This window comes from Tripterygium wilfordii, chromosome 9 (assembly GCF_013401445.1).
Source record: "Tripterygium wilfordii isolate XIE 37 chromosome 9, ASM1340144v1, whole genome shotgun sequence".
In the NCBI taxonomy this organism is placed as follows: Eukaryota; Viridiplantae; Streptophyta; class Magnoliopsida; order Celastrales; family Celastraceae; genus Tripterygium; species Tripterygium wilfordii.
Genome location: NC_052240.1, coordinates 12,111,487 through 12,126,256, shown reverse-complemented (window position 1 = coordinate 12,126,256; position 14,770 = coordinate 12,111,487). Strand labels below are relative to the sequence as shown.

Sequence of the window (14,770 nt, the reverse complement as noted above, 5' to 3'; positions counted from 1 at the left end):
GGACTTGTTATCGTCAAATCACTAACATTTTATAGTAAAAAATGTAAACTAATTCATTTTTTAAGGATTTTTTGTGATTTGTGAATGATTTATGTATATATAATTTTTTTCCAAAATCCAGAGGGACATGTGCCCCTCATAGTCTAATAGAACCTAAGTAGCTCCGTCCCTGAAGGTATCCACAAGTAGACCGACTCTAATGATAAGATGGATTGGTCCCGAGCAGCCTGTATGTTTATAACCTAAATGTAGAACAAATCAAATACCCCTAATTTATTATGGGCCAAAGCCTATAATCCTTCGTAAAAAGAAAAGAGTTCCCATTTGGCCATTTCTCATGAAGCAATAAATATATATATAAAAAAAAAGAGTACTTCCACACACACGCACATATATATATGTATGTATGTATGATCTTTGCATATATTAATGTAATCTGTCTAGAGAAGTAGACTTAATTAATTAGTACACACAAAGAGGTGTAATAGATTTACACCTCCTACATGTTATGTACATTAATCTCAAATGTTGTAAGTAAGATTGATAAGTTTATACATCACTACTCCCCCAAACAACTTCCTCCGAAACACTAATAACTAAATTGGAAACTAATTCTTCCTAATTAAGCTAGAGAAGAATCACATATTGCAATGTATACACTACTATGCTTCTTTTTTTTCTTTATGCTAGCTTCAAACTTTTCTTTTTTCAAATTTTGATCTTGTTCAACTTTTAAGCAATGATTGTGTGGGCGGTGCATGAGGGAAGGACATGAAATGTGTGGCCTCGCCTTTCCACTGAACCTCGATGTCTTGTGCAATCCTGGTAGCATCAATCGATGAGCCTAGTAGGCCATGCTTGGTAAACCCTACTGCGTATAGTCCACTTTCTCCTTTCCATCCTTCCGGGAAGGCCTTGTGAGGTAATCCATCTTTATCTGAAAACATACCACTCTCCTTCAACCATGTTGGCACATTGCTTCTGTAACCCGTTGCAAGGATGATTGCGTCAAAGTTCTCAACTTTTCCATTCACAAACTCAACAGAATGTCTTTTTAATCTTTTTATTCCAGGAAAAACCTACAAAATCCAAAACAAAACTGTTTCAACCATATGTTTCTTTTCAATGAGACATTATAAAGATGAATGCAGAATGAATAGCCAGACCTTAATGTTTCCACTTCTGATCTTGGAGAGAGTACCGACGTCTAATACTGGCGTCTTGCCGGACACCTTCTTGAGTTCAAGAGGACCGAGTTCCGGGCGAGTGAGGCCTAATTCAGCTGTGTCGCCAAGCATAAACCACGAGATTAGGAGTAAGAATTGATCGACGAGGCGAATAGGAAGCCATTTAAGCAAACACATTGATAATCCAAAGGTTGATCTCCCTAGCATCTCTTGAGGCAAAACATGCACCTGCTCATATATATACAAAACATATGTTAAAATGCAGTAATCAAACAAGTTTTGATCCATATTTAGTTTTTCAGATTAATGAACAACACCACTAGTGTCTATGACTGTCTACAGAGAAAGTACAAACTATGCTGACATGATAATAGAATTTTCAGTTTTGGACTTGACTTTTCCTGCGCATGCAAACAAGTTCCAATAAAGCGTGCACTAGTGAAAAGTACCCAAAAAAAAAAAAACAGAGGAAGAAGACGTACATGGAAAAACTACACAATTCACACAAGAAACCCTAAACAAATCCCTATAAGCTTAAGATTTATGAATTGCAGGCAAAAAAATATTGAGGGATTGAAATATTTTTTGGACTACAAATAATGAGATACAAATGCTTACCGAATCTCTAACAACAATAGAAGGATGAGCATTGAAGTTGCATAGGTCAAGAGAGACCTCCATGCCTGAATTGCCACAACCTACAACCAAAACATTCTTCCCACTAAACAACTCACCACTCTTATATGAACTTGTGTGTAAAACAGTACCAACAAAGTCTTCCATCCCTTCAATTTGAGGCACAACCTCCTCAGCATTCTCTCCGGTCGCAACGATCAGCCATCGACAAACATACTCAGTCTCCTCCTCTTGTTTCATCCCTATAGTCTTGATCCTCCAGAACCTACATTGATCATCGAATTCCGCGCTCAGCACTGTGTGATTATAAACCAGTTCGAGACCGAATTGGGTTTTGTAAGCCTCCAAGTAAGCCACAAACTGTTCTTTGGTAGGGTAAGATGGGAAATTGGCTGGGAATGGCATTAGAGGGAGCTCACAAAACTGTTTAGGGAGATGGAGACAGAGTCTGTCATATGTCTTGAGTTGCCACAATGGAGCTATGCAATTAGACCTCTCAATGATCAGACTTGGAACACCTCTTTGTTTGAGACAAGCAGCTGCGGCTAACCCAGATGGACCAGCACCAACAATTACAGCCCCAGGAACCCCTACACAACTCCCTGAAGACGACATAACAACAATTTTGTTGTTATTGAAATGGTCATGAACTCCTTTTCCTTGCACTTCTTTCAAGTACCCCATCAAACCCACATCAAAAGTTTCGAACTTTAGGAATTTCTGATAGGACCCATAAAATGAGAATCACTTTTTGACACAAACTCTGTTTCACTACTCTGTTTTGTGATCTGGGTGGGTGAGTCAGATTAATAGTGATTAGGCTTGGGATTGATTTTTGAGACAGAGTTTCTATCTTATCTAAAAGGGATTTGGAGTTCCTGGATTTTGGGGGACCTTATCCACTCCGTTAAATGAAGAGGAAATCGGAGGGAGCCAAAACAGATACAGAGATTGCAGGCAAACAGAACCTTAGGGAGTGTGAGAGTGTGAGTGAGTGAAATAGGGGCATAATATATATAGGCATCTCTTACTACCTCATAAATAACGACCATTAAGCAACAAAAACCTCGTCATTATCCAATCATAGAGAACAAGTATGCACTAAAGAACAAATATTCTAGTTACATAAGAAGGACAAGTAGAGTACTATTCATGGCTTGGACATTGTGTTGTCATCACAGTTGATGATGGTGAAGGAGAAAATAGGTGCGGTTTGGTAGTGTGTTTGCACTGCGTTTAGGTGCACCTCATCTCACATCACCACAGTTTTTTGTGACACATCAAACGCTTTTTATCAGCAGAACTCACCTCATAACACCACAGCTTTTTACCTCACAGCACCTCATCTCACCTCACAGCACTCCCAAACTCTTACAATGGGCTTGTTTGGGAATGCTGTGAGGTGCTGTGAGGTGTGGTGTGGTGATGTGAGTTATAAAACTGTGGTGCTGTGAGGTGAGTTGAAACGCAAAAAGCTGTTTGGCGCATCACTTTTAAAACTGTGGTGCGGTGCGATATGGTGCTGTGAGGTACGTTTGACGTATCTAAATTACGGTTATATTAGATGACTAATAATATTAATATAAAATCACTTAATATTTATATTGTACATTAATCTAAAATAAAATAATTGACCTAATTTGATTACGTAGGACAATTCAACATACATTAATATATATTGAATTGTCCCACGTAATCAAATTATGTCAATTATTTTATTTTAGATTCATGTACAATGTAAACGTTAAGTGGTTTTATATTAATATTATTAATCTAATATAACCGTAATTTAGATACGCCAAACACACTTCCCAACACCGCACCACAGTTTTAAAAGTGATGCGTCAAACAACTTCGCGTTTGAACTAACCTCACAGCACCACAGTTTTAGACCTCACAACATCGCACAACAATTCATAGCACGCCCAAATGGACACATAATGCTCAACGAATACATATAGATTGATTTAGTTGGATCGAGGTTTGCTGCTTTGGGCTCTTAAAAATGTTGGATATTTTCAAAATAGATAGAGTCTCATCCAAAGGATATGGGTTGTTACTCTTGCAAATGCACATGACTCATATTTGCAATGGGTTGTGTCTTATTCAATGGTGTAGCCAGGATTTTAGTCCAGTAGGGGCACAATTAAAATAGTGGGGGTCTGGGGGCAGCTCCTCTAGAAATTTTATTGAGGTTATTTAGATGACAGGAATATGATCACTAGTAATAGTTTCAAGTAATAAATAATATTTTATTGAGGTTATTTATATGGCACGGATATAATCACTAGTAATCGTTTCAAGTAATAAACAATACATCTTTAATTATCATAATTTTTCTCTACGAGTTTTCATATTCACCAAACTAATACAATAAACATATTACAATTAATACACCAAATTAATACAATACATGTATTACAATCGGTCACAATGATTCTTCATTTTTTGGAAACGTTGAATAATAGTCGCGTTGTTAATATCATTAAACACATTCATTTCAATGTAGACAAGTAAACAATCATTCAAAAATTGAACTTCCATGCAGTTGCGCAAGTAACTTTCACAATTTTTATCTCTATGAGGGGGCACTTTGCATTTTGACGATTTTATCCCTCTATCAATATATATATTTTTTTAAAAAATTTGAGGTGGGGCATGTGCCCACCGTAGTCCTTGACTAGCATGGGTTTGCCAACCAAAGATATAACATAACATGACATCTAAAACATTCACCCTCTCTATACTTATCTCTAAAGGTATCGCGAAATTTTGGTGCTCCGTACAAACATCAAAATTTAAATTTACATTCTTGTTCTTCGAAGTTTTTAAAGTTTCATTTTCGATATTACAAGCGCAAATGAAATGAAGATAACCGTATCTTTAAACATTCCAATTCAATCAGAATTTAAAATTATTCAAATTTTCCAATCCGTTGCATTAACCCGATAATCCTCCCCCAATATTTGACTACTTTTGGAGCATCATATGATCATATCAGCGGAAAACGTGATATTTTAGAACCATTGAATATTTTCTTTTTACTATGGTAATTTCACTTCTCCTAGGTCAATTACATGCACCGAATAGAGATGATATTTTTCATTTTTATGCACAATAATATCTCACTCTCATCCAATCTTTCTTTAATTGATCATGCATGAATTTTTATCACTCAAATCCATGGAAGTCCAAGCATTCTTGCATTACATGCAAATACAACACACACACATATATATATGCTAGGCTTTTGTCTATGAGATCTATAGAGATATGATCTTTGCTATATAGATATGAGAGGGGTTCATTTCAAAAGGCACTAGTAGAACTTGCTAAGTAATCACATAAAGGTCTTAATTCCAAGTAAGATTTTGTATATATAGTGGGATGGTAAAATGAGAAGCAAATCACACTATTTGAAGACCAAAGTCCCTATCTGCCCTTGTCATTCTTCCCACTAAATGTATCATTGGGGGGAGAGTGAGAGAACCAGACAACCTTAATGCCCTATGATCTTGGAGATCTGTCTTCACTTGCTCTTTGTATTCATGTTCTCAAAACCATAAAACCAAAAGCAAAACTTACAATATCTTTGTATTTCTTCCAAAGATTCTTCCCTTCACTACTTCCCAAAAAAAAAAGAAAGCTTTAACTATTGTTTTCTACATCCAAAAATTGCTCTTTAAAGTTTCTAACTTCTTTTAATGTATCCTAACTTTTTGAACTTCTCTCAACCACATATTAAACTTCTCTCCTCACACCCAATAACTAACTCAAACAAATCGTCCAAATAATCAATATCACATTTTTTTTGAAAATGATATTCATCCCAGCAACTGGATCTCAGTGATCCCAGTTGTTGAGGTGTATGAACCAAAATTAAAGTGCATGCGATGGGTTTCACATGCACTTTAAATGTTGTCCATACATCTCAATAACTGAGATCAGGATCCCAGTTACAACGACGACTAGCACTTCAACATTTTTTTGTCAGTTGCTAATATGTATGAACCAAAATTAAAGTGCATGTGATGAGCTCCGTATATTTAAACCTAAGAAGAGTGTATTGTTACGATTTAGGGTTATATATAGCCGAACAAACTTTATATGTAACAAGCTTTTCTTTGAGTGGACAATTTTAATTTTTTTAAAAACACAAGGAGGCGAGTTTCAAACAATAAACTTTATAAAAAGCTATATTATATATGAACATCAAGTGTGCTTTAAGAGTATGAAGAAAGTCAAATATCAATTTAAAGGGTTGAATAATTGCACATAGTTTTTTTTTTTACATACAACGGAGAAATATATTTACGGTTGAATAATTACATATAATTGAGACTAAGTTGAGAACAATGTTTCAATTTTTTATTTTTATTTTAAACTTCATGATTAAAGTAACATATAGTAGACTTATTATTTATAGGAGAAAATTCAATTATTATTCCAACTAAACAATAAAATTAAATCAGTAATACTTGACTGAACTAAATAATCTTAAAGTAATTTTGGAAATTTCCCTTGTATGGACTTGCATGTAATTAATGACTATGATTGTACATGAAAAAATCAAACATATTAAATAAAAACAAAAAACCTTAAAATCTCTATGAATCAGACTGTTTTTGAGGGACGATGAACAGAGTAGCACACAACATGGGATGAACAAAGAAGATATGAATTCCAAGTGAAGTCTATCAAACAAGGTGAATTAAGGGCATGAGTTCCTTTCATGGGTCCCAAAGTTGACCAAATGATTGATTTATAATATTTTGATTGGATGATTCACAGAAGGAATATTGTTTCGAAGTCAACAATGGGACAACAAAAGCACATCTGAAACGTATATATTTATGCTAAATTTAGCTATATTTTAGACCATTATGTGTTAGTGGCCATTATGTGCATTTTGGCTAGCTAGGACAGATTGTAGAAATATATCCCAATCAGAACCCATGTTACTTAGTTGAAGATGTTAGGGATAGTTTGAGAGGGATCTCGAAGTGGAGATTCTCAAAGGTTAGCAGATGTCAAAACGTTTGGGCTAATGGTCTCGTCAAATGGGCCTCGGTTAGGAATCTTTTCGACAATATTTTCAATCATTAATTTCCTTCCGATGGTGTAGTTATGGTTGAATACCAAGCATGAGCCTCCTGACCATTGATTTGGTCTCTTGTCCCTCTTTTAGCTTTGTTTATGTTTCTTCAGTTTGCGCCTCTTAATAAAATAAAAAACGAATCCATGTTCCAAAGTTAATTTCATTTTTTAAATAGGCCAAGTGCTTCCATGTCATTGATGACTAGAATAAACTACTAAATTAATTAATGATCTTTTGAGTTCAAGAATTAATATTATTAATTGTCGAGGGCTATAAGTCTACTTATGCTATTCTCCGACTTTAATTTATTTATTTATTTATTTGGCTTTTTCTTTTTCTAATTTAAGTCCCATAGTGAATTTAATTAGTATCATAAGCTCAAAATATGTGAGTGAAGCATCTCTACTTTGACATTAGTTGAAAGTTCTTGGGCATCCATCTAACTATTTAATTAATATGCTAAACTTTTTTTTTCCTTTTTAATACGTACATAACCATATATATAGTTTGACTCCAAGTCACACAAATTAATTTATTTTCTTTGAAAGTGCAACTCCTATTAGAATTACCGTTAGCTCTATTATTGGTCCATAAACCGTATAATTCCTATTAGGGTTTAATTAAGCACTATGGTCCATACGTAAAGGCTTAATTACTCATATTAAATTCGATCAGCCAATCATTAATATTCCTAGCTACATGTTGTTTGTATATGTGTTGCAATTAATTTTGGACTTACTCATGAATGCTTGTTTTTTCAAAACTACTTTATGATATGATTGCATGGCTTCAAACTGGTTTAAACTAATAAGGCCACCTTTTAGTTCTTGTTTAATTGCTTTTATTTGTCACTAAATCAAGTGTACGTGGTATCTATAAGACAATGACATTTTGAGAAACAAAACAAATAATACTAATAATCATCTAGCTAGTCGTAGGTTTCCATAATAATTCACATAATTGGCTTCATTTTGTCACATACAATGATACAAATAGCCCTCCATTAGTATTGTAAAATGGGACTTTGGGAGGAGATTCGAATCTAGACCTTACCCAAGTTCATGTCTCGAGAAATAGGCTACTATTAGGTCAAGAGTTTCTTTTAGCAAAATGATGGCGCCATTGAGAAGAAATTCTAATTTGGGATTTTGCCCCAAGTCTTAAGAAGTAGACTATCATCTTAAGTAAAAGGGGCCGGACTTATTAAGCAATGCTAATCCTCTCAAAGTGCATAATCTCAAGGGATTGGCCGAGTTGATTCTTGACTTTTCATGAAATTTATAGGTTCTAAATTAAAAACCTCTCGTCAATATTTTCGGGTCACACTGTCTGATAAATATTGTCAATGAGGTATCCTAATCCCGTGTAAGAAAACTTTTATGAATATTGTGCATGGATCCATAAATCTATTCTGTCAGAATAGGTACAAAGGACTCTGGCTTGGAAAAATTCTCACGATAAGAAAAAAATCCTCTCGAGTGCATCTCTCTTTTGAAAACGTTATATAAGATGGCAAAATCTACGAGGGCATCATATATATGATCATCCACTCATCTCTAAAATTAACTAACAGCGTGAGTAACGTTTAGTCACTTGCAAATACCAATTAAACTTTGATTTGATAGTCGTTGGAATGTCATGACCTTTTTTTTTAATTAATTTACATTAAAGCAATAATTAATTAATCCTACCCAATTGGCAACAAAAGTAATCATATATAAACGTCACTGATTACGTATTTTACCTCATTAAAGAATGTGTATCTAATACACACACACACACTCCTCTTTTCCTCTCAAAAAAATACACACACACTATGTATGTGTTGGAAGAAGATACTCCTGTATGTGTTGTTATCGGCAATTCCCATTCCCGTACGGAGGTGGGCCGAAAAAATTTGAGAAAATTAAGGCCTATTGACTGGTAAAAATATATTCTTATTTAGTAAATAAAAATAAATATTTCTTAGTACTTATAGAAATACATGCATGTTGAGAATCACGAATAGCTCAGATTATACATATGTGTGATATCTCATAAAGGTCTCGAATTCGAGTCTCTCCATCCTCTCAAATGCCACTTCTTGTCAAAAATTTAAAATTAAATTTGAACATAGGAGTGATAAATACTTTTATAAAAGGTCACTAGACCTTAATTAATTCTCCCTATAGTGTGCAGATAAGAAAAACAATTAAACAAAGAGTAGTGCATGCATGGGTCTATGGGCCTATATGTATTGAATAAAGTGAAACAAACACCAAACCTTAGGCACTTTGTTAAAAAGCCCAAAGGCAAAGGGCACTAAATTTCTGGACAAATATTTTGGGGAGGGGATGTGAACCCTTAAAGAGTGTGTTTGGTTAGGATTTCTAAAACAGTTTTCTGTTTTCAAAAATTGTTTTAACTTTGAAAATTTGTTTGGGTGGAAGTTTTCAGAAATTATTTTGTAAAACTGAAAACTGTTTTTGGTTTTCAAAAACCAAAAAACAAAAACTGTTATTTGAAGTTTTGTAAAATTCTTTACTGTTTTCTCTTTCATCTTCCCTCTTTCTCGGTGCAGAATCCTCTACCAAATGAATTTTGTTTTCATTATTATTTCTTAAATTTGTTTTCAAAATCTAATGCTAAAATCAATTTTTGACAGCAAAAAACCAAAACCATTTCCAAACACACCCTAACCTCATTTTTTTTAGGGTTTTCGCCAATAGGTGGATGCATGTTTGACGTCTCCATAAAGTGATTTTGCTTTTCAAGACAGACTGGTGGATTGGGGCATCTCTCCGACAATCCTCCGGGCCGACAATGGTGCAGATCGGCAAGATATGGTGCTTCTGGATGTGGAAGCATGCAACTTGCCGTTTACAAGGATTACTCCCCCCAACAATTTGTTGTCATGAAACCTAATGATGGAAACCTCTGATGAGGTCAAAGGCTTGCGTTCCTTGTGAGTTGTATTTGCCCGTGTGAGTGGGTTTGCTTTAATCAAACGAGAGATATATTAAGCAACAACCAACATGGATCCTTCATCACCATCCAAAATTAGGGTCCACTACTTGAGTTTATGATTAATAAATTAACGGGAATCCATTAAATATTTTCGTTTCCATCATTCATTTCTATTAGGATTATACTTTTATCAAAATCCATATCTTTTTTTACTACTTTTATAGTAGTCATGTATTCTTAGATCTTTCTCTTCACTTCCTATTATCTCATATACAAATCCCCCCAACGCCGCACCACTCTTTCTAATTTATACTTGCCTATAACATCTTAAACGGTTTTCTCACAACTTATCTTCAATTTATGCTACTCGTACTTTAAATCTAATAACATCATTTCTTATCATATTTTCCCTCATGTACGAGACAATCACATCTATGTTGTATGTAATTTTTAGATATATTGTCTTTTAATAACTCAACACTCAGAACCATAGATCATCGCAGGTCATGTAGTTGACCTATAGAATTTTTCCTTCAATCTTGAAAGAATCTTTCGGTCGCATAAAACCTCAAATGCACTCCTCCACTTTATCCACTCATTTTTAATCATATTAGCTACATTTTCACTAATGTATCAACCATCTTGGAAAATCGAGCCAAGATATGTACAAATCTTAACTTTTGTCACTTCTCTCGCATCTAATTTAATGTTTGTTTGTTCCCTTGTTTGCTCTTACTAAACTTACATTTCATATATTATGATTTAGTCTTTACTTAATTTAAATCTTTATACTCTAAGACTTGCATCCACATCTCGAGTTTTGAGTTAACGCAGAATATTTTCTCATGCATTAGAACTATATCATCCACAAACAACATACACAAAGGTACACCACTTTGTATATGTCATGTGAGTTCATCCATCACTATAACAAATAAGAGCAAACGTAGTGGCTAAAGGAAAACTCTCGTGTAACTCTTCTATTAGTCCTAACACTAGCTACGGCTCTTTCATACATATCATTGATTATAATAATGCAATTAGTGGAGATTCATTTATTCCTAAAATCCTACCATATTATTTCCCTGGACACCCTATCATATGTCTTCTTTAAGTCTATAAATACTAAATGAATATCTTTTTTCTTCAATCTATATTCTTCTACAAGTCTCCTCAATAAAATATTTATCGTCTCCATTATGAATCATTCTGATATATAACCAAATTGGTTTTTCAAAAAATGTCGCACATCAAGAAGAACATAAGATTCAATTAAAATATACATTCTTTTGTAAAATCAGCTAGCTAATTGTAAAAACGTTGGTCATCTCTAACCACATCTTCAATCAAATGCTATTCTAAGTCGTGATTATTGTCTAGAAAAAATATTATTAAGTAAGCTTTTGATCATTGGATCATATATTCAACTATTGAAACTAAAAAAAAAAAAGTGCTATACATTTGCATTATGCTGTTTAGAAGAATTCACGTTTTTTTATGTGTTTTCTTTAATTAATTTGACTTTTATTGAACAAATAAAATATAGCATTATGTCCAAAATCATTCATATTATGATTTTTTTTTGTTTTCTTAAAAAATATTGATATTGGAAAATGAGGAAAAGAAGGTGCGGCAACGATAAGATTTTGGGAGTTTCACAATTCTCTAGAGTTTATAATTCACATGTAATAGTAGAGAAAAATTAAGACAAATTTTAAAAATTAAAGGACAAAAATATATTGTGATGTTAAACAACTCCTAAATCGTTGAATTTGGAATTGGGGATTCCCAAATCGTAGCAATAAGCATATCCCAATCGAAAATAACATGTAGCCCATGAGAGCCCAACATGTTTATTCTATTGATTTAATCAATGGAATAATTTTATTTTCACTATTTTATCTCAGAATTCATTGTCCAAAATTTCTTGTTTTAATATAGATTATATTGTTTTTGAAAGTACAGTCTAGAATTCATTATTTTAGTTCTGACTTCATTTGTTTTTGAAATTCCATTGAAAAAAACAATGAGGAATTAAGATTTATCCGATAAAACTCATCGATAATGGATCTTGTTAGAAAGAGTTTTATGCACTGATTCTGAATATGTAATTTTTTTAAAAATCTAACATGTATTTTGAGAGTTAAAACGTTTTAAATTTTCGTTTAAAATATTTGAGCTCTTATAGACTATGACTATATAGGCTATCTAAGAGCAACTTCAGTAGTGTAAATTTGTTAGCCCAGCAAAAATTTATATTGGGTCTCACTTCTATTACATAAAAAGTCAAGGCAAACACGTCTCTCAATACAACCACACCAACAAAACATGTCTCTCAATATAACCACACCAACAAAACACATATTCCAATACATTTTCCTTCCCACCCAACATGGTGGCCAACAAATTCTCATGCCCTTCATGTTGTCCCCAATAAAACTACACTAAAACACAATCTTTCAATATAAAACACATCTCCCAATATAACCACATCAGCAAAACATAAAACCAATACAACCACATCAGCAAAACACAAAACCCTATACATATTTGTTGGTTCAGACAAAATAACACCATTACAAGTGCTCTAACACTATTATATCCCAATTTCAACTCTCAATTGTCAAATAGCCAAAGTGGGTAGACGGGACACGTGGGTAGGACCTACGAGAGACATGGGTTAAAACGTCCGACATGATTTGGTGTGCCACTGCAGCACCATATCACGGCTCCTGTCTCTAACAGAATGAGATAGAGAGAGAGAGACAGAGGGTCCTCTCGGACTCTCTTCTGGACATGCATTGAGAACCGACACGTGTTGACATTAGTGGTGGAAGCTGATCCTACATTGGTCTCTCGAGCAAAGAAGAAGGTATTGGGTCCCACAAAAAAACGAAAAAGATCAGCGCCGATGAGACCTGCCTGCCTGCATTATACTCCAAACCAGTCGTCTTCCTCGTCACGTGCTATTGGACCTATTGGTTTCAATTGCATTTTTCATGTCATTTCATTTAAATGAAAATTTGTTATTTTTTATTATCGGGGAGGGGAAGGGAAAGGGATGAGAAGGTTCGAATTAGAGAACACACACGTGAGTACTACCTTATGAGCTACTCGTGTTTCCCATATGAAAAATGGTTATTATATATTAATAAACCATAGATTAAAATCTAATTTTTGTACAGAAGAAGAGAGAACAAAATTAATACAAGATAATTTAAATCATGCAAGAGCAAAATCTAAAAGCCACCTTCTAACAATGAAAATGGATAAGGCGGCGGTGGCCTCCCCTCCACCGCACTCGCCAATTGCCCAAAATACCCAATTTGTCCTCTCCTATTAATTTCATCAAAGTCGGTAGTAATCAGGGTCCGCGAAAGATTCGCGGTGCCCGTACCCGGAGAAATCGGACTAGAAACTCGTCCGAACCAACCTGCTACTTGATTCATTTCCGGCGATGAATCAGTCCCAAAGCGTTCAGTACCAGTTTCCGGTGACGATATTACCGCTTGATTCCCTTCTTCCTCCTCTTCAGACTTTACAGAATTCAATGAATTCGTCGCCGCCGCGGTCATACCGTACGAAGAAGAAGACGACGACGGAGAAATCATGAGGCGACGCTTCTTGTCACAGAGTAATTGCTGCCTCGTTTGTTCCATACGAGGGAGGAGGTCAGGGTCCTCCACAACTTTCCGGAGAAAAGCCATCATTTGCTGAGGTCGTCTCTCCGTAGCCTCCAATCGCTTATTCATACCTTGTAGCTCCTCCTCGAGGGCCACCTGTTCCTGCCTCAACCTCGCAATCTCTTTATATATCTCTTCATCCTTCATACCCAATTCGATTTTATGATTTTTACAGTGGTTCCTCCTCACAATATTCTTGAGCAGATGAATTTGACCTCGTAGAAACCACTCGTTCGCGAATTCCCATCTATCCGGATCCACCTTTCGAAATCCCTAAAGAAATTTGTGGGATTAAAGTGAGTGTGTGTCAGTGTGTATATATACATATAAAGCTCAATTGGGTAGTAATTTATACTCACATAGGTGTTTAATTGACGAACGAAGCTGGAGAAGTTGTTGTGCTTGAAATAAGCCGGCAAGATCCTCTGAGAGAAATCTAAGGGTTCGATGACTATGAAGCTGTTGTTAGCATGTCCCCAGACGATTAGAGCGTCCGTTGATGGATCGTTGACCATCTGATAAGTCTTCAAAACGAACGGTGCGATTATGTCGTTCGCCTCCATCCCATGTACTCTGTTTCACTGGTTGAAGATGCGAAGGAGAGGAGGAGACGAAGATTTGTTTGGCTGTCGTGGCACTCGGGGGGTTTTTTTAAGAGGGGCACCGTATTATATAGAGGAGTCGAAGTAGTGTAGCGAGACCCTATCGTGGCACCAATCTGTATGGCCTGTGATATTTTCCATTCCATTTTCACGAGAGCAGGGCCCAGTTATTTTTCGCTTTTTTAAATTTTTTGGTACACGTCATCGTTAGATATTTTTGAAAGAGGAAACACGACGCGCGACTGAGGTGTGGGGGGCAGTGACGTGGTGGTCCCTTGTAGCATGTAAAATGACAGAGTGGCAATGTATGTATATATATATACATCTCTATATCTATAGGTTGGAATTAGCATTTGTAGGTTGGTTTCGTTGTTGTTGATACAAGTGGTCCTGTTGCCCGATTTCTATTGGGTTAGACCCGCTGTTGTATATTGTAGTGTGTATTTTAATAATTTGTTGAGAGATTGCAACTTTACTGCAAAATAATTGGACCACATAATCCGAGTTTCATGCCTGCCTTTTGTCAACCTCTATTGTTTTTGTTATATTGGGCTCACATCGTAGTAGGTTGGGTTTGCATTACATCAATCATTAATAGTTTTAAGCAGCGGCAGATTT

General features: G+C 35.2%; 2 protein-coding genes across 2 annotated transcripts; both read right to left on the bottom strand.

Moving 5' to 3' along the window:
• Positions 1–725: 725 nt before the first annotated feature.
• Positions 726–2,507, bottom strand: LOC120006041 (indole-3-pyruvate monooxygenase YUCCA2-like). The gene is made up of 3 exons (XM_038855920.1): positions 1,806–2,507; positions 1,167–1,415; positions 726–1,079 (listed from the first exon to the last, which is right to left on the bottom strand). Exons 1-3 carry the CDS (start codon positions 2,505–2,507, stop codon positions 726–728), a joined length of 1,305 nt encoding a protein of 434 aa, XP_038711848.1.
• Positions 2,508–12,993: 10,486 nt separating this feature from the next.
• LOC120005280 (heat stress transcription factor C-1) lies at positions 12,994–14,464 on the bottom strand. Its single transcript, XM_038854831.1, has 2 exons — positions 13,910–14,464; positions 12,994–13,823 (listed from the first exon to the last, which is right to left on the bottom strand). Exons 1-2 carry the CDS (start codon positions 14,111–14,113, stop codon positions 13,107–13,109), a joined length of 921 nt encoding a protein of 306 aa, XP_038710759.1. The 5' UTR covers positions 14,114–14,464; the 3' UTR covers positions 12,994–13,106.
• Positions 14,465–14,770: the final 306 nt, after the last annotated feature.